Source organism: Mauremys mutica, chromosome 8, assembly GCF_020497125.1.
Source record: "Mauremys mutica isolate MM-2020 ecotype Southern chromosome 8, ASM2049712v1, whole genome shotgun sequence".
NCBI classification, from domain to species: domain Eukaryota; kingdom Metazoa; phylum Chordata; order Testudines; family Geoemydidae; genus Mauremys; species Mauremys mutica.
Window position 1 is genome coordinate 62,176,319 of NC_059079.1, and position 22,419 is coordinate 62,198,737.

The window sequence follows — 22,419 nt, forward strand, 5'->3', positions numbered from 1 at the left end:
AGGACAAAAAATGCATAGAAATGATCAAAACTGCCCCCCCAAATGCCCAAAGTGATACAAACTAGCTGTTTTTTTTTTTAAAAAAAGCTTCAAAATGGTTTAAAATGTGTTCTTAAAAAGTGTCCCAAACTAGCTACAAAATGGTCAAAAATGTTCCCACCAAAGGTGGTCAAAGAACTGTGCATGGGCAGGGGTTTCTGTGTCATGAGTCAATATGTTAGTGCAGAGGTTCTTAACCTTTCTCTGAGCCCCCACAAAATGCTATTAAAAACTCCACAGCCCATTTGTCCAACAAAACTGCATATAAAAGCCAGGTCTGGCCTTAAGGGGTAACAAGCAGGGCAATCGCCCAGGGCTCCATGCCATAGGGGGCACTGCAAAGCTAAGTTGCTCAGGCTTCGCCTTCAGCCCCGGGTCGTGGAGCTCAGGGCCTCATGCTGCAGTCCTGTGCAGCGAGGCTTTAGCTTTCTGCCCTGCGCCCTAGCAAGTCTAACACTGGTCATGCTTAGTGGACCCCTGAAACCTGCCAAAGGCCCACCAGACCCCTGTTTGAGAACCACTGTGTTATTGTATGCTGAACTAACACAGTGATTTTGGTAGTACAGCAGTGCCATCCTCTGGTTATTCTGTGTATGGAATATGAATGTATTTCATACTGAGAAATACTCAGTAGTTATTCACTTTAGTAGCTAATTCTGCCATTATGGTTTCTGCCTTATTCCCTCTGTGCAGGATAAGTATTACTCTGATATTCAGCAAACAAAAAATGCCCTTGAAATAACACCCAAGAGGCCACCTTCCATCCCCTCTGAGCTGAGAATTCCAGTGGGAGCCAATTTCTCTTGCGGGGGATGGGGAACAGTGGCAATATACATTGTACTGGGGTCAAAACCCATTTCAGTATTTACTGATGAGAATACCGTAGAAGTTTGAGAAAACTATGGAGACCTTTTGATACTCTCTTGAATTAACTTTCAGAGACTACATATTATCTATATCGGGGTTCTCAGCCTGGGGCATGTGACCAGGTATGAGGGACCATCTTGCCCTTCCCATATTGCTAAATGAGCAGGTCCTGTATGGAAAAGGTGAAAACCACTGATCTAGATATATCTTTGATCTTGTACATGTTTATTTAACAATGTCTGGAAAATGCCAGCCCCAAGGTAATGTTTGTAGAGACCACCCTGCTTATACATGTGCTATGGGACCACACCAGAATAAGCACATTCATTCTGGAAGTAGAGGAGTAGGTGGTTACACATTTGGGAATGTCAGCCTAAATATGGCTTTAGGAACTCCATCTTACAGAGGAGGGCAGGGCCAGATTAACTTTTTGTGGGCCTGGCGCCAAACACATTTGTGGGCCCCCACTGGGGAAATAGGGCATGTGATGGGGGTGGTCTGCAGAGCGAGGGGCTGGTTGGGGCAATGAGGTGCAGCGCAGCAGGAGTAGCACCACTCAGTCCAGCACAAGGGCACTGTTTACAAACCCACAGCTGCAAGACGCACACTGGCCTGCCCAGCCCTGCACTGCCAGCGTGCCCCTTCCACACTGCCCCCCTGCCCAGTGCCCTGCCCTTATGCCAGCACCCCCTCACTCAGAGACTTCCCCCACAGATCCCTATGCCCAGTGCCCCCTTGCCCAGAGACCTCCTCCTCAGATCCCTATGCCCAATGCCCCCAGACCCGCTATGCCCAGCTAGGGTGACCAGATGTCCTGATAAAATCGGGACCGTCCCAATATTGAGGTGTTTGTTCCGCGTCCCAACCGATCTTTGGTCGGGACGCAATTTGTCCTGATATTTCGTTCCACCGGCAGCACTCGCCTTATTTATTTATTTATTTATTTATTTTCTGCTCCGCGGGTAGCACTCAGCTTTTTTTTTTTTTCTTCTCTCACTGCTCCGCTGGCAGCACTTGGCTTTTTTTTTATTCCCTTCTCTCTCGCTGCTCCGCCAGCAGAGCGGCTTTGGTTTTGCTCTGCTGGCGGACCCCCGTCCCCCATGTGTCCCGATATTTTATCCCCCCCCATGTGTCACTCTATGCCCAGCACCCCCTGCCCAGAGACCCCTCCCGCTGACCTCCCACCACAACTGCACAACACCCTGCACACCAGTACTGTCCAGGTCTCCCACCCACAGATCCCCTACTGTCCAGCACCTCCTTCACAGTCCCACCATCACAGCTGTACAGCACCCCATATTCCTGAGGGAATCCTGCATCAAATTCTGTGCATAATATTTTAAATTCTGCAATATTTTTTTTTACAATAAATAAATGTGGAAGCTCCACCATGGCAGTGGGGAGCACAGGCCACTGGCTGCATGGAGGTGGGAGAATAACCTGCAGCCTTCCCTGCCCACTGGGACAGAGACTTGGCAGTGAGGCTGAATCTGACCCTGACATAGCACAAGGGCCATGCCTGCCACAGAAAGACCCTGGGGCCCTGCTCCTGGCAGTAGGATCCAAGAGCAAAGGGACTCAGTTGCGGGGGGGTATCCAGATGAGGGTAAGATGGTTCTGTGTGGGGCAGTCTGGGTGCAGGCCAGGGCCGGCTCCAGGTGTTTTGCTGACCCAAGCGGCGAAGCGGAAAGAAAATAAATAAAAAAGCTGTGATTGGTGGCACTTTGGTGGCAGCTCTACTGTGCCGCTTCATGCTTTGGCGGCAATTTGGCGGCGGGTCCTTTGCTCCGAGGGATTGAGGGACCTGCTGCCGATGACCTGGACATGCCGCCCCTTTACATTGGGAGCCCCAAGCACCGGCTTTCTTCACTGCTGCCTGGAGCCGGCCCTGGTGCAGGCAGCTCAGTGGGGGATCTGGATGCACAGGGAGATTCCACGTGCAGGAAGGACCAAGTGAAAGTGGTTGGAGTTCAGCGGGGGAGGGGGTGTCTGGGTGCAGGGGAGATGGCTGGGGGTCCAGGTGTAGGTGGTTGGGGCTCAGTGGGGAGGGTGTCAGGGGGGCTCATCGAGGTGGTACAGATGCAGGGGAGGTGGGGCTTGTCAGGGTGAGCGTTTAATGGGCCTGCTTAACTGGGGAGCCCTAGCTGCTGCCAAGGGGATCCGCATGCTGGGCCCCCGCTTCCCCATCTCCTACCCATCCCACCCCCTTCCTTCCCCACTGCCTCTTTCCCTCTGCTTCCCCCATCCCCTTCTCCATCCCATGCCCCTTCCCCACCGCTCCATGTTCTCCCCAGGCTTCGGGGGCAGAGTGGGTTGGGGCTGGGTCTCTCCACTTCCTGCCGCCTGGTGATTGCAGGGCGGGCCTCACCCCGCACTCACAGGGCGGTGGGAAGTGGAGTGACCCGGCCCCAGCCTGCTCTGCTTTGCTTCCCTAGCTCCCAGCCATGGGACTGGGGGTCAGGGGGGAACCACCCCACAGCAGTCACGGGCGGCAGGCTGGGGCCAGGTTGCTCCACTTCCTGCCACCCCGTGAGTTCAGGGCGTGCCGGACCCCTACTGCTGTACCCAGGGATGTTGCTGAAGGGAAAGGGTGGAATGGGGGCAGGGTTGGGGCAGAGCAAGGGCGGAAAGAGGTGAGGCGGGGGCAGAACAGGGGTGGGGGTTTTGGGGAAGAGTCAGGGCAGGGCCGGGGGCAGCTTTCCTGGCCAGCTCAGCCGGCTGGGGGATCGGGCTAGCCGGGGCCCCTTCTGACTCTGGGCCTGGCCCCATGGTAAACCCAGTACTGGAGAAGGGTAATGTTTGCCTGGCAAACCCATTGTTGTCAATGGCCTGCCTGCATGAATGTAAATTAACAATGGAATCTGACCATCTGGATTTTGCTCTTGGGACTGACCAAAGCCCATCGAAGCAGGGCCAGCTCCAGACCCCAGCGCGCCAAGCGCGTGCTTGGGGCGGCATTTTGCCCGCAGGGCGGCTCTGGCGGACCTTCCGCAGTCATGCCTGCGGGAGGTCCACCGGAGCCGCGGGACCAGTGGACCTCCCGCAGGCATGACTGCAGAGGGTTCGCTGGTCCCGTGGCTCGGGTGGACCTCCCGCAGGCATGCCAGCAGATGCTCCACCGGAGCCGGGGGGACCAGCGGACCCTCCGCAGGCACGTCTGCAAGAGGTCCCCCGGAGCCGCGGGACTGGCGACCGGCAGAGCGCCCCCCGCGGCGCACCGCCCTGCTTGGGGCGGCGCAATTGCTAGAGCCGCCCCTGCATCGAGGTCAATGGAAGCATTTCCATCAGGTCAGGTTCCTTATGTTCCACACGTGCCAGCGACAGTTTTCTACCAGCATTTTCTCCACCTACACTCAAAGCTCTGTAGAAATGATCGCTGGAGGGGCACAATCCTGTGAGCGCCCTGTCACTCCCCTGGGACAACCGCACACACCCGGAACCTTCCGGCCCTCGGGTCACTCTGCAGCGCGCCACGCGCAATCAACCGGACAACACCGACCCACGCGCGCGCACGGGGCCAGCGGGCAGAGCCGCCTGCAGTGGGGAGCGCGCGAGACCCACCGAAAGCCTCGCCAAGCTGCGCGGCGCACCGGGCATGCGCAGGGCGGCGTGTGCGCCAGAGGCGCCGGGCGCCGGGCGGCGCCCTCGCTGGGGGCGGGCCCGGAGCGTTTCGGCACCGCCCTTAACCCCGCCTCTAGCTGGTGCTGCCCCGGCTTGCGGGCAGGGACGTAGTCGCACTGGAAGTGACGTTTTACAGGGGCGGAGCGCCCGCCAGATTTGAAAAAGTGACGTGACGCGACGTGTGGCGCAGCGGCCCGGGTGTGGGCCCCGCTGGGTGAACCCCACTTCCCTCGGGTCAGGTGAGCGGCGCGCGCCGGCATTCACCCCTCCCCCACGCCCTGCGGCGGGACCTGCCGCTGCGAGTCGTGTCAGTGCCTCGCGGAGCGGGGCTGGGCTCGGGCAGCGGGGTCAATGGGCCCCGGGGTGCGGGTGTCCGTGCCGGGCACTGGAGTGGGAGGGGTGCCGGTGCCGGTGCATGGGGCCAGACTGAGTCAGACCAATGGTCCATCTAGCCCAGTATCCTGTCTGCTGACAGCAGCCAACGCCAGGCGCGTCAGAGGGAATGAACAGAACAGGGCAATTATCCAGCGATCCAGCCCCTGTTGCCCACTCCCAACTTCTGACAGTTGGAGGTTTTGAGACAACCAGAGCATCAGGTTGCATCCCTGACCATCTTGGCTAACAGCTGTTGATGGACCTATTCTCCATGAACTTATCTGGTTCTGTTTTGAACCCTGTTATAGTCGTGGCCTTCACGGCATCCTCTGGCAAAGTGTTCTGCAGGTTGACTGTCTGTTGTATGAAGAAATACTTCCTTTTATTTGTTTTAAACCTGCTGCCTATTAATTTCACTGGGTGAGCTCTTGTTCTTGTGTTATGAGAAGAAGTAAATAACTGCTTTATTTACTTTCTCCACACCGTTATGACTTTATAGCGCTCTATCATATCCCCCAGAGTCTGTTTTCTAAGCTGAACAGTCCCAGTCTTTTTAATTTTTCCTCATATGCAAGTTGTTCCATACCCTGATTCATCGACCTTAAGGCCAGAAGGGACTATCATTGCAGGCCACAGAACCTTGCCCACCCATTCCTGTAATAGACTCCCAACTTCTGTCTGCGTTACAGAAGTCCTCGTATCATGATTGAAAGATTTCAAGTTACAAAGTATTCACCATTTACTCTAGTTCAAACCAGCAAGTGACCTGCACCCTATCCTGTACAGGAAGGTGAACCCCCACCAGGGTCTCTGCCGATGTGACCTGGGGGAAAGCTTCATGACCCCAAATTTGATGATTAGTTAGACCCTCACCATGTCTGAGACCTACCAACCAGACAGCTGGGAAAGAATTCACTGTAGCAACTCAGAGCCTGTTCCATCTCTGGCTATTGGAGATATTTGCTACTAAGAATTGCAGATGGCCACATCCATTGTAAGCAATCTTGCATACCACCTCCTTCATCAACTTATCAAGCTGAGTTTGAAGCCAGGTAGGTTTTTTGCCTCCACTGCTCTCCTTGGAAAGCTCTTCCAGAACTTCACTCCTCTGATGGTTAGAAACCTTCATCAAATTTCAAGCCTAAACTTGTTGATGACCAGTTTATATACTTTTGTTCTTGTGCCAGCATTGGCCTTTAGCTTAAATAACTCCCCTCCCTTCCTGGCATTTATCCCTCTAACAATCTATTTTTATAGAGAGCAATCATATCTCCCCTGACCCTTCATTTGGCTAAGCTAAACATGAGAGGAGACTCAAAGAGCTTGGCTTAAGTAGGTTTTCTATTCTTTTGACCATCCTACTAGCCCTTCTCTGCACCTGTTCCAGTTTTATTTCATCTTAAATATGGGAGACCCGAACTGCTCACAGTATTCCAGATGAGGTCACACTAGTGCCTTGTATAATGGTAATAACATTTCCGTATCTCTTGTGGAAATACCTTGTCTGATGCATAGAGCCCAGTGAGGATACAAAAATGTGGATCCGCATCCGCCAGAATCAATGTGCATCCGACCTTGCCATCCGCTGGCCATCTTTTATGTGTATCTCCCCTGCAGCACCAAGCTGTCTCTCAAGAGCTAGGGCTAGCAACAGAGCGGGAGTGGAGATGAGCAAGCAGGGGCAGGGTCTTGCAGCGAAGTGGGGGTATGTGGGCAGGGACTGGGGGTAAACGATGGCACAGTGGCGGGGTCTTGAAGAGAAGGGGTGGCACAGGGATTGGGGGGAAGGGGCATCACATGCCCCCCACGGGGGCTTGCAAGCAACAGCAGCTGCAGGGTGTGTTGCATCAGAGCAGGGCAATGGGGTGGTGTGCCAGAGCCCTGCCTGCTCCAATTCCTGTGGCTGCAGGCGGGCCCTGCTGCCCAGGAACCAGCGGGTGGGAGCGTGGCCAGAGCTGCCCATCTGAGGGGCCTGAGCTGCTGGACAGGAAATGGTGCGGTAAGCGAGTGCTTGACATCCGTGACTCTGTCATGCCTCCCAGCTGCTGACTGCCGGCCCCGAGCACGCTGCGTCCCCCAGGGCCAGGCGCTGCTGGTGAGTAGAGCCCTGCACAGTTGCATCTGCATCCAATCCACTATCTGCAAAAATGGTCCGCAGATATTAAGTGGATATCCGTGGATTTTCAGGGCTCTACCGATGCATTCTAGTATTGCATTAGCCTTTTTCATGGCTGCATCACATTGGTGGCTCATAGTTATCCTGTGATTGATCAATACATCCAGGTCATTTTCCTCCTTTGTCACTTCCAACTGATATGTCCTCAACTTATAGCAAAAAATCTTGTTATTAATTCCTATGTGCATGACCTTGCAGTTTGCACTATTACATTTCATCCCATTTCTATTTCTCCAGTTTTCAAGGTCATCTAGATCTTCATCTATGATATTCCGGTCCTCCTCTGTATTGGTAACACCTTCCAATTTTGTGTCATCTGCAAATTTGATTAGCACGCTCCCACTTTTTGTGCCAAGGTCATTGATGAAACCCCTCTCCAGCCTGACAGTTCACCTTTCAGTATGACACATTGTAGTCTCACCTTTAACTAGTTCCTTACCTGCCTTTCAATTCTTGTATTCATCCCCATCTTCTCCAATTTAACTGATAATTTCCCATGTGAAACTGTATCACATGCCTTAGTGAAATCTAGGTAGATTAGATCTACTGCATTTCCTTTGTCTAATCATTTTTGTTGTCCTTTTCTGTATGTTCTCCAATTCTAATATATTTTTTTGAGACAGGCTGACCAGAACTGCACACAGTATTCAATTTGTATTATCTATCCCTTTCCTAATGATTCCTAACATTGTTAGCTTTTTTTTTTGACTGCTGCTGAACATCGAATAAGTGTTTTCAGAGAACAATGACTCCAAGATTTTTCTTGAGTAGTAACAGCTAATTTAGGCCCCATCATTTTGTATGTATAGTTGGGATTGTTTTTTCAATGTGCATTACTTTGCATTTATCAACATTGGACAACAAAATAGTAGATGAAATTCAGTCACCCTGGAGCAGGATGGGCTGTCAGTGCCTGCGGGGGGGGGCGGGTGTGATGGGGGCCCTTTGGGGCATCTGTGGTCCCTGTGCTTGGGCAGAGATATGATGTGTCGTGTGTGTGTGTGTGTCAGTGCCTGGTGATGGGGGGTGGCGGCAGTGCACCTGGAATCCCAGTGACTGAGGTTAAGGTAGGATGGGTCCATGGGAGGACCTGATGCAGTGGGGGGCTGTCAGTGCTTGGTGGGGGCACTAGATGGTCCAGGGCTCCTGGTGGCTAGGGCAGGTCTGTGGAGGGCCCTGGAGTGGGGCAGTGGGCTGTCAGTGCCTGGGAGAGGGGTATCGGGCTATATTGGGAACAGTCACAGGGCACTGGAAGTGTGTGACAATTCCACGCAGGGAGAAGGGATTTTTCTGTGGTGGTGCTGGGGCTGTGTGGGGACAGAGCTGGAGCCCATAGATCTACTTCTATTCTAGTTCCATAGGGGTCTCTGCTGGGAGGCTGCTTGATGTCATGCAGAGGCCCTGGGGGGGTCAGCCAGTGACCTGTGCTCTGCATAGTCTCCTCAGCCTGTGCTGTGACAGTTGTGAGGCTCTAAAGGTGCATTCTTTGTGCTGCTATTTTTCTTTGCAGGCCTGCAAAATGGATCTCTTAACGTTTCCCAGATATAATCCCAATGACATCATAACTCACATCCGCAATCGGCTCCTAACAGGTTCTGAAGCTAAAAACCTCTCAAAAAATGACTTGTTTCCAAATCCCAAGGTAAGAATGCTCTGGAAACAGAGTAGCTTGCTGCTTGAGGACAATGTAAATATACTAGTGTATTCAGGATTTGACCCCACAACACTTGTTTGCAAAAGTAGTCCCACTGGCTGCGGTAAAAATATTCACATGAGGAAATATTATAGATAGAATCATAGAATCTCAGGGTTGGAAGGGACCTCAGGAGGTCATCTAGTCCAACCCCCTGCTCAAAGCAGGACCAAACCCAACTAAATCATCAGATGTGCTCTGTCATCTTACAGGTGCATGTGAGCAGACAGCCCCCTGCATCTGCAAGCAATTTCATGATTAGGACACTGGAACCCATAACTTGGTTTTACGAAATTGGGAAATCTGCTTTACTAGGCCATCCTCTGGATAACAGACTTAGCCTAATGATAGTGAATGCCATTGTCTGTTAATTTAATTGCTGTTAGCAACAGTTCTGCCTTAAAGACCATGCATTTACCCAGGGTGAAGGTGCTTAGCCAAATATTCAGTAGATGTGAAATTTGAAGCTCTGGTATTACAGTACAGAAGTTGCAGAATTCAAATAATGGAATGCACTGAATTTCTGTATATTTACACATTGTAGTTTAATTCATTAAGGATTAGACTTTAACTCTTCTTAACTGGGGACAATAGACCATCCATTGGGATATCTCAGGGAATTCTGCTGCACATGAGTTGATGTCTTAAGCGATTACCTGAAGACCTGAATGATCTTCCTGTTTAATCTGTAGCCAAATCTTTTGTTTTAAATGTCCTTAATTTATATAGCTCCTTCTCTTCTGCAATTGTTTGGGAGTTTAATGGCATGAGATTAAGTCTTAATTTCCAGTCTAAATGAAAAACTCAATATTTTATATGCTTTCTTAATTATTCCCCTATTCACTATAGGAGTTTGCTGTTACATTTTTATTTAAAATCACTGCCTTCGTGTGATAGACTTCAAGATTTTTTGGTGTCACTCAAGTTTGAAAATTCTCCAAGTGAAGCTGATATAATCATAATTGTTGATTACCAAATAGTTTTTAATTACCTATCAGTGTAAATACACTGATTAAAGTTACAATTGGCCAGTCTGGTTATTACCTGTTAAAGTTGCATCACGAGATGTTGCATTACAACATCTCCACAATGCAACATGAGTTTTGCAATGTGATTTGTCGTCGTCTTTGTGAAAAAATGAAATGGCTCTTCATTTGTTAAAGGCAGAGTACTACTTGTTTGTGATATATTCTGTGTGGTATAAATAACAAGGAAGACTAAATAGTAATTTACAGAGAGGAAGCTCATCAATAAGAGTACACTAATACCAAGTGACTTGTAATTACTGCAATGAAATGTTCTTTCTCTCCCTCTTGTAGCCTGAGGTATTGCACATGATCTTCATGAGAACCTTGCAGAATGTGTATGGAATCCGTCTGGAGCACTTCTACATGGTGTGTATACAATGGTACACAATTAAGTGGGGGTGGGGAAGGAGAGTGAAACTCAATTTCCAGAATTATGAAAATTAACAATTATTAAAGCACTGGGTTTTTGAATTTTTAAATTAGCTGATCCTTTTAGCACTTTATGTAGCTGAATGTGATTTTGAAAGTCCTGTAGTATTTTTCATTTAATCCACAGCATTTAGGTAACGGATAACTTCAGGTATAATACAGTTAGAAATACTGGATAGTATTATTTCCCCAGTCTGCTGTATTTTGGATTTAACCTTTCGTTCACAAAACAAAGTAGATATAAAAAGTACTTTAAAAATACCACTAAAAATAGAATTGAGGACAAACCAGTCAATGAAACGGACAGCCGGGGCAAACTTAAAAACTGATTCCTCATTAATTTAACAATGTATATTGATTTTTATCTTCAAAGTGTTACAGTAATAACTAATCCCTAACAGCCCTGTGGATAAATAAATGCTAGCCATATCTCTTGCATGGGCAAACTGAGATACAAAAGTTGTAACTTGCCAAGGTCAAGGGAAGTCTGTCAGAGCCGTGAATAATGTAAGGATTCCTGGCTTCCAGAAACTTTGGTTTCAGGGCAAAACTCCAAAAACAAGCCTCTGCAGAATGTGCACAATGCATGTTTCAGTGACCACAGAATGTCACCTTGAGTCATCCAGGTACTGTGACAAGACTGCCTGGAAACCTTGCTTCAGCAGAGCCCTAGACTTGCTGCCTACTCTTTTAGGCACGTTAGTTTGGCATGTGCTGATCTGGAGTTCTTAACTAACACCGAATAACTTCTTCAGTATAATGTCCTCCCTTCCCACCGGGGCAATGGGTGCCATGCTTTAGCTGTGATAAATCCAGAGCAACTGAGATCAGTTTGGGGAGGATCAGAGCTGTAGTCTGAGCCCCAGATATGTGCAAAAAAAGTAAGAGGAACAAAATTATTTTGTGAAATGTTGTTGTGTTTTTTGGGGGTAGGGCTGTTTCTTGGGAGCCACTTGCTCAAATGATACCAACTTGGCTCATGGACTTTACTCAGCACGCCCATGAGGCATAGCAAATTTCAAAACAATCTGAGTCAGCATGTGGATTTTAGAGCACTTAGAATAGTCTACCTTCAAACAGAAAGCAACACTCAGCCTTTAATTATAGCGTAGCACCAACTCCACTATAATATACTTGAATGAGTGCATTAAAATGTAATGCGGGTGTGTAAAAGAATACTATAACATTAGGTGGCAGCACAGGAATTCAGACCCACATTGTTTTGAGGGGGTAAACCAACAATTTCCTTTTCTAATTATCAGCTTGTGCTAATATCTAAGACTCAATTCTAGTCTGAAATATGGCAGTGCATCGTAAATCCATTACTGGTGGGAGGGATAGCTCAGTGGTTTGAGCATTGGCCTGCTAAACCCAGGGTTGTGAGTTCAATCTTTGAGGGGGCCATTTAGGGATTTGGGGATTGGTCCGTGCTTTGAACAGGGGGGGTTGGACTGGATGACCTCCTGAGATTCTATGATTGCACTTCATGCCTGTAATGTTACTTCACCATAACCTTAGTTAACTGTATTTCTTTGATTCCATCTAAAGGTTTCAGTGGGCCAGGCAATTATTTTTTTTAGTTAGGATGCTGTATTTTTATATTGTGTGAGCAAACCTTTCTTGTTTCCAGGTGGTATTGACTAGGCAATGTTTCTCTTCCAATGTTTTCACTTAGCAGCTGTTTGAGAAACCCCCTCCTGGAAACACCAACCTTCCCACTCTGCCCAGTCTTTAACTACTTGGTTCTCAAAACATTATTCTGTGAGCCACCAGGACAGGGATCCCCAGGCTTCAGTTTGGGAACCACTAACTTGCCTTTGCCTTGAAGTTTAGTGATAGTTTCCCACCCATGTTTATCACCTCTGAGTGGCTTTCCCATTTAAAAAAAAAAACAAAATTAGTATTTGCCCCATATGAATACTCCTTGTAATAGTCTTATTTATTGGCTCTTGTGTTTAGATGCCGGTCAATGCTGACATAATGTATCCACAGATTGTTGAAGGCTTCCTACCTATTTGTAACTTGTATATTAATATGTGAGTACAACAAATGGATTTTTTTCATACAGTTCGTTCATTCATTATTTGATTGTAGTTTAATTCATTTTTTGTGATTGGGCTCTGTGCAATTGTGGTGGCCCTTCAATTTGTTGAGCTTGTGTGAACTAAAATTTAGCAGACTAACAAGAGGCAGCTTAAAGCAGCTAACAATTTAGTAGACTAAGAATCTCTGCTGCCAGCTGTTTTTTATCCAAATGTGTGAGATAGATTTAATGCTTTAGGATTGTGAGACTGAGGTTTAGATCAACAATAAATGATGGCAAGTTCGTGAACATGCAATTGAATGGGGAATAGCTTGAAGCAGTTCACCAAGGCCCATGGCAGAGGCTAATCATTAGATATGGAGGAGGATCTTCGAGTAGCTGTTACATAAGCCTGAAGTATCACCCCAGTTATGTCTACCATTGTTAGAGGCACTGCTCTGACAGACACTGCTCTATTCAATGTGTGGTGGAATAATTGACATTGGCCAGATTGATTTATAAGTTTCATATTAGACCACTTCTATTTCTTTTTCTGTTTCTGTTTAGTGTCCACTAAAATGCTCTAAATTTAGGTGTCCTGTGAAAAGTAACTTTAAAAAAATCCATATGCAAGGCACTGTAACAACTTAGGATCTATAATACTAGTTTGTGAATGCAATTCTGTTAAAATGCTATTTGTGGGTTTATTCTGCCATGTCTGATCACCACTGTGTACAGTACCAGGATACATTCAGACTCTACTGTTGTGGGAGTACACCCATGTACTCTAGATTTATATAGGGCAAAAGTAATGTAGTGGCCATTTGAAGTAGGCTTATTCACAGAAGTAATATTCAGTATCTTTTTTTTTCTTCCCACAGGGAGCGTTTTCTTCCAGTCTGCCGTATTAATGACTTTCAGATTGCTGATGTCATAAACCCAAGTAAGCAAGCTTTTGTTAACCCATCCATGTTTCCACATGCTCATGTGATGCCTGGGCCATTTCTATGAAATATCTTTGAAGACTCTTTTGGTTTTACTTTCTACACTGCAGTAGACAAATGTGGTGTAGTGGAGCCAGCAGCTGGCTACTTTTGAACCTCGTGGTATGGCCTCCAGAGAAGACCAGTTCATTAAATAGTTCTTACAATGCTTTAGCCAATCCAGCTAATACTAATTAGCTAATAAATCTCAGCTTTCTTACAAAACATTACAGTTCTGTCTTGCTACTAGGTTAGATGGTAATCTTATGGTTTTTCAGTAGTTTTGCAATATATGGTGGTTTACAGTTACTCTTAAAAAGTAGAAATGGTTATGAGTAGGTGACAGGACTGGAACTAGATAATGTGGATTTCCTGGGGAGAAATTATTTCTATAGAAAACACTTGTATTTCTTCCTTTCTTCCACTCTCTTGCCAACACACTGTTGCAATTCTGGTGTGGCACAGGCCAGTCAGGAAAGACTTTGTTAAATTTGCTAAAGAAATTGCTTTATGTTGATTTCTGCATTTTCCTGTTTTCCTGCCAAAGCATTTGAGGTTGGCCAGGAGTGGCCTTGTTCTCTATTCCAAAATTCAATTTGAATTGAGTTGAGACAAGAAGGGCCTTCTCAGTTCAGGGACCTAGCTGTGGATTCTCTTTGAATATGTCTGCTGGAGTCCCTGTGTAGCTGTCTTCAGCGTTTAGTACAAGGTTTTTCTGTTTGGGTTGCTGACTTTTTTTTTTTTTTTTTGTACTGACATTAGTCAGTGCTCAGTGTTTTCAGGGGAATGGCTGTTTTTCTGAGACGTTATGCCCAGTTTGTAATTTATTTTTAGATTGTATAAAGTCCTTGACAATGCATCTGGGTGCATCATAAATTCATGGCTTGGTGCAGTTGATTGTACAATCAAATTAAATCTTTTTTCCAAATACTGGCAAGGTAATAGCTATAAGACTTGGGTTTGCTTAATTTTTTCAGAGATTGACATAACTTAATCTTATCAATTTAAGTACATTTCATGAATGAGGAAGAGTTGTTCCTTTCTAAAACATACTTGATATCTCTCAAAATACACCCCCCTCCCCGTCAACCCCCAAACTGGCACTGAAGTTCTGTAAGAAATTCTCTTCTAAGCCAATATGGGTAAATTGACCTCCTAACTTTCCTTGGAGTATAGTACATTTATAATACTAAAATACCCAGAGCTATCTTTAACATGATACTTTTCTTCATTCAGTCTTTGCCTCTATTTAGCTGTTTGAGTTTTGCTGTGCTCAAGTTTTCCAATTATTGGCCATATAGTGACCAAAACACTCATTCTTTGCTATTCCTCTCTTTTAGAAGCAAAGCGGACAGCTCGTTTCTTGAGTGGCATTCTTAACTTTATTCACTTCCAAGAATCACGTCGTGAGATCTACATGGAATTCCAGTGGGCATATGTAAGATTATGTATAGTTTGTAAGAAACAGCTCAAATAAGACCATCAAAAATATAACTAATATTTTATTTATATCTGGAAGTTTAGAAGCGTAAGTACTGTTTGGGAAATTACAATAGCCTGCCATGTGTTACAACTTTTTTCAAAGGGACTGTAACAACTTTTTGTCTTTCTGTAAGACAGATCTTGAAGAGAGGGGGGAAAAAAAAAAATTCCAGGTGGCTCCTGCCTATGCATTAGGGAAAACATTTAAGTGTTTACGGGGTAGGAAGAAATCTTAATTTTTTCCAACTGTTGGAAAGGCAGCACCTACAGATACCAGCTGAATACAGGCAAGTCTTATTGTGCCATTGAGCTATAGGCTCTGATCAAACACGAGGCACTGGTAAATAGTTTCAGAAACACTTTGGTGTGATACTCTGAGGAAACATGTCAATTCTTATTTTCATCTAACTTCAGCCCATTTAAGCATGCCTCAGTGTCTGGAAGAAATAAACAGCTGTATAACGGACAAGCTGGGTTGGTCAGTCTAGGAAAGACAGTAGTGGTGATGGGAGAAAAGGGAAGTTAGGAATTTGCCTATTCTCTTACCTCACCACTGAATCAATGTTTTAGACCACATATTGTGATGGAAGGATATTACACTGTTTCCTGTTGGATGATCTGGGTTGGATGATGTACACTTCGATCACCTCCAGGTAGAGTACTCTACCTGCTATACCTGGCATTGAATCTGACCAATAAATTCAGCTGGTGAAGCGCACAGTTCTCTGCATCCTAGTCAATAAAACCTGACTAGTGCTCCATGAACTCATCTGGTTTCTCTTTCATTTCCAATTGGAAGTGGGAGTGCTAACCTATGAAGCCACAACTGGTTAGAGCCCATCTGTTAGAGACTGCCTTGTCGGCAATATTTTGACAGTTGCACTCTACAGGGATGAAACAGCTGGTGATACCCAGGATAAGACTTGGGCAGTTAAGACATGATGCTTTCAGCTGATGGAACTTGGGTATGTAACTTAATGCCAGAGAAGATCAGATTGAGCCCAAACCTAATCACATTCAGATTGAAAACTAAGACCCATCTTTTCAATAAAGCCTTCGCCTAATAATGGCTTCCAAAAAACCATGGTGTAGAAATGAAAGGGGAGCACCTTTCTGCTCAAGACTTGGTTATTTCTAATATGCTTGCTGCCTTGGGAGCTAAGATAAAGTATGTGAACTGTGTACAGCTTTTCTGCTGATTCTGATATACGTCCAGGATTTCATCACTTACCTACAGGGTCTTTGGCTTTGAAAGGCACAGGATAAAAGTAACAAACATTGGAGATGGACCCCTGCTAAATATGTGCAACAGTAACTTTAAAAGTCACATTTCTTACAGGGCAGAATGGGGGTTTCTGTAGGCGTAGGAGCCCATTCTGTGACAGTATCTTACAGAACACCAGTTGCCACGTAACTGCAGTTTGTTATAATCAATATTTGGATATATCCGTCCTTGTAACTTGGTATGAACTAGACCACCTGTCTATCAACATACTTGTCTTTCCTGTTGCACATTAAATTTAGTATCTGGATATTTCTGGAAATAAACATGCATACTGGAATCTTTAAAATATGGGCTTCAGTACAAGGTAATTGTCAAGTCAGTTTTTAGGCCTAGCAACCGGGGCCCCCTCTAGTATCTCGTGAAATATTCAAGTACAGGGAGCAAAGACTTGGACACTTGGAAAACCTTCACTTTGAGGAGAGTGTGAGAGGTAACAGTCACTAAGCAGAAAACTATGAAGCTAGAAGTACAGACCAAGAACTACCAGTAACTATCTCAGCTGGGCAGGTTAGCAGTAGAAACCAGTTATGAAATGCACATGGATTGTAGGACCAACCTGGCTGTGTGAGGAACATGATGTAGGTTGATTATAAATCTGCTTGTTCTCCCATATAATGTAAACTAATCACTTAAACTTAATTTTCAGAAATCAGCTCTGGAAAAAATACAGCAACTGCAGACAGCAAATCAGGAGGCAGCAGTGAAGCTAGAAAAACTTGAGTGAGTACTGGGGTCTAGTAATTGATCTTTGTGCATTTTGCAGTTATAACACACATGCACATGACATCTAACTGGGAATATTAAGCTGTTGTCTTAAAACAGAAGCAAAGTGGCTGTTGACTGACTTCTCTAAATCAACCGAGGCATTATATGGCCTCATCAGTGTCTGAGAATCTGCCATCTATTTTAAAGATAGAAGTAAACATCTTTCGTCCTTCCAGGCTGTGGTTGAAATAGCTTGGTTAAGTTGTTTTTAAATGGACTTATTTTTCTGTGTAAAGCAATTGAGGGGAAAGTTAAAAGATGAGTTTGCATTTAATTCTGAAATTGATGAGGCAGGTGATCAGTTTTTCTTCTTTCCATAGTTGGTCCAGCTCCTGTGAAAATTCTGTCTCCTGAGCTGATCAACCTTCTCCTGTTGGTCAAATGTTTCATAGCTGTGGACAGCGGGACTCTCTTGTACCTAGTGCCAATCCTATGGGCATTTGATTAGTTAGCCCATAAATATAATTCAGGCAAACATAAAACTTTTCCCATGGCATCTTTCTCTGTTTGCTGGTGGTTGCTCTTTGAATAGTTTCCCTAAGAGGTTGTGGGGGTTACTTTCAATGCCTTTGTGGGTCATATTCAGAGTTACAGATTTGATATTCTGAGCGTCTTGTTAGAATTGATTGTGGGAGATAGTGACTTCAGAAACATAGTGCCATTTTATTAGAATGAAAGAATGCTGTGTTCGAGAGCATATATACAGTGGATATAGTTTAAAGTACTTTAAAGTCCTTTTCGGAACTTAGGGTTCATGGTGGATAACCAACTAAATGTGACCTTCCATTGGCTGATGGCCAGTATGACTGTTGGCTATATAAGCAGAGGAATATTGAATAGGAAGTGGCATTCTTTGTAGAACCTTTGCTTTAATGAGACCATTACTACACTAGTGTCCGTTTCTCATGTCCCCACTTCAAAATGGGATGTGGAAAAGATTCAGAAAAGAGCTATAAGAATGATTTGAGGTCTGGAAAATATGCCTTAGACTGAGCTTATGTCTGTCACTGTATTTAGCTTAATTAAGAGAAGGTAAAGAGGTGATTCCATCATGGTCTAAAGGTATCTAGATGGGGAGAAGATGGCTAATAGCGGGCTCTTTAATTATGTCTTTGCCTGCTTGACAAGATCAATAGCTGGAACCTGAAACCAGACAAATTTATACTAGAAATAAGGTGCACATTTCTAGTAGTGAGGGCAATTAACCATTGGGCCAAGTAACTAAGTTGGATGTATGGTGGATTCTAAATCACTTGAAGTTTTTAAATAACTATACAGATGCTCTAGCTCAACCACAAGCTACAGACTTGCTACAGGAATTACAAGGTGTAATTCTGTGGCCCATGTGTTTTCAGGAGGCCAGATTAGGTGATCACAGTGGTCCTTTCTGGTGTTAAATCTGTGAATCTATTAATAAAAATGAAAACCAAAATGTAGTACAAGAAGTAGCTGTTTGAAAGATAGGAGACAAAGGATAGGAATAAATGGTCCATTTTTTACAATGTAGAGAGGTGACCAGCAGAATCCCCCAAGGATCTGTATTCTGACCTCTTGTTCACTGTTCACCCCCTTTTCCAGATAATTAATAAATATGTTGAAGTGGAAAAGTTTGCAGATGATTCAAAACTATTCAAGAGGTTAAGTACAAAGCAGATTGTGGGGAGTTAGAGGGATCTCATAAAACTGGTGACTGGGAGACAGTAAGGCAGATGAAATTCAACATTAAATGCAAAGTAATGTATACTGGAAAAAATAATCCCAACTATACATCTCCAGTGATAGGTTCTAAATTAGCTGTTACCACGTAAGAAAGATCTTGGTCACAGTGAGAATGACTGCTCCATGCACAGCAGTGGCCAAAAAGGCTCACTGTGTTAGGAAATGAATAGAAAATAAGACAAGTAGCATAATGCCACTATATAATTCCTGGTGTGCCCACACCTTGAATATTGTGTCCAGTTCTGGTTGCCCCATCTTAAAAAAGGATATAGTGGAACTGGAAAAGATTCAGAGAATGGCAACAAAGATTGTCACAGGTATGGAACAGCTTCCATATGACGAGAGACTAAAAAGATTGGGTCTGATCATCTTAGAAAATAAATGGCTAAGGGAATTATAATAGAGGTCTATAAAATCTTGAATGGTGAAGAAAAAGTGAGTAAGAAGTGTTTACCCTTTCATACGACACACAAACCAGGGGTCACCTGATGAAAGTAATAGGCAGCAGGCTTAACACAGCAAGAGGAAGTACTTTTTCACACAGTGCACAACTAAGCTGTGGAACTCATTGCCATGTGATCTTCTGATTACCAAAAGTATAACTGGGTTAAAAAAAGAACTGGATAAGTTCTTGGAGCATAGTTCCATTAATGGCTATTAGAGAAGATGGTCAGGGGTGCAATCCCATGCTCGGAGTCACCCTAACCCTTTGACTACCAGAAGCCAGCAGAGGAAGATGGGTGGATGCCTCCATAATTGCCCTGTTCTGTACACTCCCCCGGAAGCTCTGTCACTGTTGGAGACAGGATACTGGGCAAGATGGACCATGGTCTGACCCAGTATGGCAGCTTTTATAGTAGTGTGTAAAGTTGCCAGTCCTGCCTCCATTTACCTTCTGTACTAATAGTTCTATTTATTGTATACATCAGTATGTGCTGCTTGTATTATCTGAACCAGGGTCAGCTTTTCTCTCAAACTGCAGCATTCAGAGGAAGGGAAGCCACATCAAAGCGCCTGCTCTGCATCTGCACTGTCTGGTAGCTCTTGGTGAACACTACTGGAGGAGCGAGCACTGCGGGACCAGCTAGCAGTATATGCAGCTGCTCACCTTGAAGGGAACTATACTACTACCTACCTCACAGGAGATGTTGAGGGTTAATTAGATTAGGATTTGCAAAGCACCACAGAAAAGTTAAATAGTTGTCCTGCATCAAGTTTTCAGTGTTCTGTTCAGTATCTTTTTAAGACTTTTTGTCAAGCTTTACTTCTTTGTCTAGTGTTACTTCTCTGCTCTTGATTCCTCATTCTTTTTGCTCCCTTGTCTTACTCACTCCCTTTGCATATTTAAGCAAGTCTGCACTCCTGTTCCATGGACTTTCCCTCTCCTCCAGCCTTCCGTTAGCTTTCACCCTGTCAGATGGGGCTCCCTCATGCCCATTCCTTTGGCAGAGTACTAAAGTTTATCACTATCAGTTGTTACCGTTAAGGACTGTAGGTCAGTTTTTCTCTCTGTGGGATGTCCCACCAGTGACTTGCTCTATTACCAGTCACCAGTTCCACATTCAGGTTGTTCTAACTAAAAGTATGTTAAAGATGGAAGATCCTATTTTAAATATGCCTCAGACTAATATTTCTAAATTCTTAGTTACAATTACACGACTACTTCTGACTCCCTGCATGGGGTTAGCTGCTTCCTTTACTCATGTTTTCCGAACCATTCTCATCAGTCCAGCTCCCCACCTCTGTGTGCCGCTGTTTTTTTTTTTTTTTCCTCCCTTATCCATAGCCACTTCTTGTTCTTCTTTTCTAATTTCCAAGACCAATTTGAAAACTAAGGAGTTTTCCAGTACCCAAGAATTGCTGTCAGTACACACTGGGAGAGTCTCCTGTCTGATGTTAGCTCTGTGCTTTAAGTCTACAACTTTAAGCTATATTGCTGCAAAAATATTACATTTTATAATTCAAATATCTAGATAGATCAATATCATTCTCTCTCTTGTTTTTGCACTTTCTTCCGTGTTTCCTCTTAAACTTACAGCTCTCACTCCTTGTGCTCCCTCTTTACTTAAATCACTCCTTAAATCATACTGTAGCTATGAAATCTTTCAACAATAACCCACAAAAGCAAGATTAAAAAAAATTATGTGAGATTAGGTCTTCAACTGGTCACCCAGGTTACTGTCTGTAGCTGATCCTAAGACCCTTTGAGGCAGGAAAAGTGTCTTTCTCTCTGTACTGCACAGCCCTGAGCTCACTGACACTTGGTGTGCACTAATAAGTTCAAACATCATATCTTTGTGTTTAGCATGATTCCAGTAGAGCAGAAAGCAGAGTTCAAGCAGCTGTCTGATGATATTCAAGAATTGCAGCAAGTACTAAACCAGGACTATCGTCAAAAAACGGTATGCCCTATTTATATGCATCTCTGAAGTTTTGTCACAAAGTACAGCTACTATGACTTCTGATTCGGGGCATTTATTATTTCTTTGGATTTATCCCATGAAAATTTGAGGGGAGATCTGATTAAAACTAAAAGCAAAGTCAAAATATTTAAGGTATTTATGCCTATCCTGGTCTGAGTCCTATGGTACTCTCTAGCATTAACTTGTGCTGGTACCTATGAGGGAATGAAGCTAACAGCTGGGTCCATAGGGATCAGAAGCAGTGTGTGAAATATAGTCTGTTTTTCATTACAGAAACAAATTGTCTGTGTGAAGAACTGAGATATCTGCTGCATTATAATGAATATTGTGAGACTGTTTCCCCATTTAATTTTGTGTTGCTGCCTACTTGAACTGAAAGGGTTAAGTCAACCCAGATTTGGGGATTGGCCTGGGCAGGAAATAGGGACTCAAGGGTATGTCTGCAGTGGAGTCTGAGGTGTGATGGCAGCTCAGGTAGATGTACCTGTACTAGTTTTACCTGTGTTAGCATGGCTAAAAATAGCAGCGTAGCTATGGCGGCAAGGGCTGTACAAGTACACCAAGGGTCCTTGTTACCTGTTCAAACCTGTGCTGCCACATCTGCACTGCTTTTTTAGCAATGCTAGCACAGGTGTGTTTACCCAAGCTTCAATTACTCCTCAATTGCAGTGTAGACACCCTAAGAGATGAGACAGCAGCAGTTACACACCTTCAAATCAGCTAAGAGTACCTTGGGGCTATCACTGGGACATACTAAAGATCAAAAGACCCTGACTGGTTAAAAGATGCCCCTAATAGAAAGGGAGGGGGAAAGTGGTCAGCATGCCCACATGGGTGGTGGGGGGAAGAAATAGGAACTGCAGGCAGGCATGTTCTCTCTAAGCAGGGCCTAAGCATCTAGGCCAGGAGTAGTTAAAAGGCAAGATCCATATAGTTAGGTCTCCCTTTTTTGTTGTTTGTAACCCATCATGTTTCTGAAAGCTGTTTTGTTAATATTCAGCAATACTGTTTGAGAAGGCTGTGTGGCCTCTGTGTATAAATCAGTGGTAACCACTCCCAGATGCATCAATGGCAAGGCCCAAACCCCAGCTGGACTTGCTGAAGTAGTCATGGTTCGTACCCAGGGGGCTGTAACACAGGTCCTCGTCTAAGAGAGGTGAACTGTGGAATTCCACCCAAAGCCTGACACCTGTGGGGTGCATGTGTTGAGACCCTGAGAAGGGATAGCTGTGCAGGTAGCTGGTAACTGCTTTTTTCAGTAGTCTCTTCTCTGTAGTAAAAGTTCAAACTTAAAGCCAGAAGCCATACTAATAATTCTCCTCTTTTAACTGCCAAACAATTATTCTCCATTAGACAGCCTTGCAAGAAGTGACTTCCCAAAAGAAAGCAGAAGTTGCAGAGAGAACCCGAAGTCTGGTAAGTATAACGCCAATTTAAATGGGATTTGAACAGTAGCCTGCAGTAAGTGATGGAGCTTCTTTTAATATAGCATCAGATTTTTCTGCCTGACT

The 22,419-nt window shown here is 45.0% G+C and overlaps 1 protein-coding gene across 1 annotated transcript in view; it reads left to right on the forward strand.

The window, feature by feature from the left end:
• The first annotated feature begins 4,514 nt into the window (after nucleotides 1-4,514).
• NUF2 (NUF2 component of NDC80 kinetochore complex) overlaps nucleotides 4,515-22,419 on the forward strand; it is a 31,276-nt gene continuing 13,371 nt past the window's right edge. Inside the window, exons 1-9 of the mRNA XM_045025987.1 lie at nucleotides 4,515-4,766; nucleotides 8,589-8,720; nucleotides 10,091-10,165; nucleotides 12,188-12,264; nucleotides 13,133-13,194; nucleotides 14,575-14,672; nucleotides 16,648-16,721; nucleotides 20,791-20,887; nucleotides 22,262-22,324. Coding sequence (XP_044881922.1) covers nucleotides 8,598-8,720; nucleotides 10,091-10,165; nucleotides 12,188-12,264; nucleotides 13,133-13,194; nucleotides 14,575-14,672; nucleotides 16,648-16,721; nucleotides 20,791-20,887; nucleotides 22,262-22,324 — 669 coding nt within the window. The 5' untranslated portion in view covers nucleotides 4,515-4,766; nucleotides 8,589-8,597. The remainder of the gene's footprint in view (nucleotides 4,767-8,588; nucleotides 8,721-10,090; nucleotides 10,166-12,187; nucleotides 12,265-13,132; nucleotides 13,195-14,574; nucleotides 14,673-16,647; nucleotides 16,722-20,790; nucleotides 20,888-22,261; nucleotides 22,325-22,419) is intronic.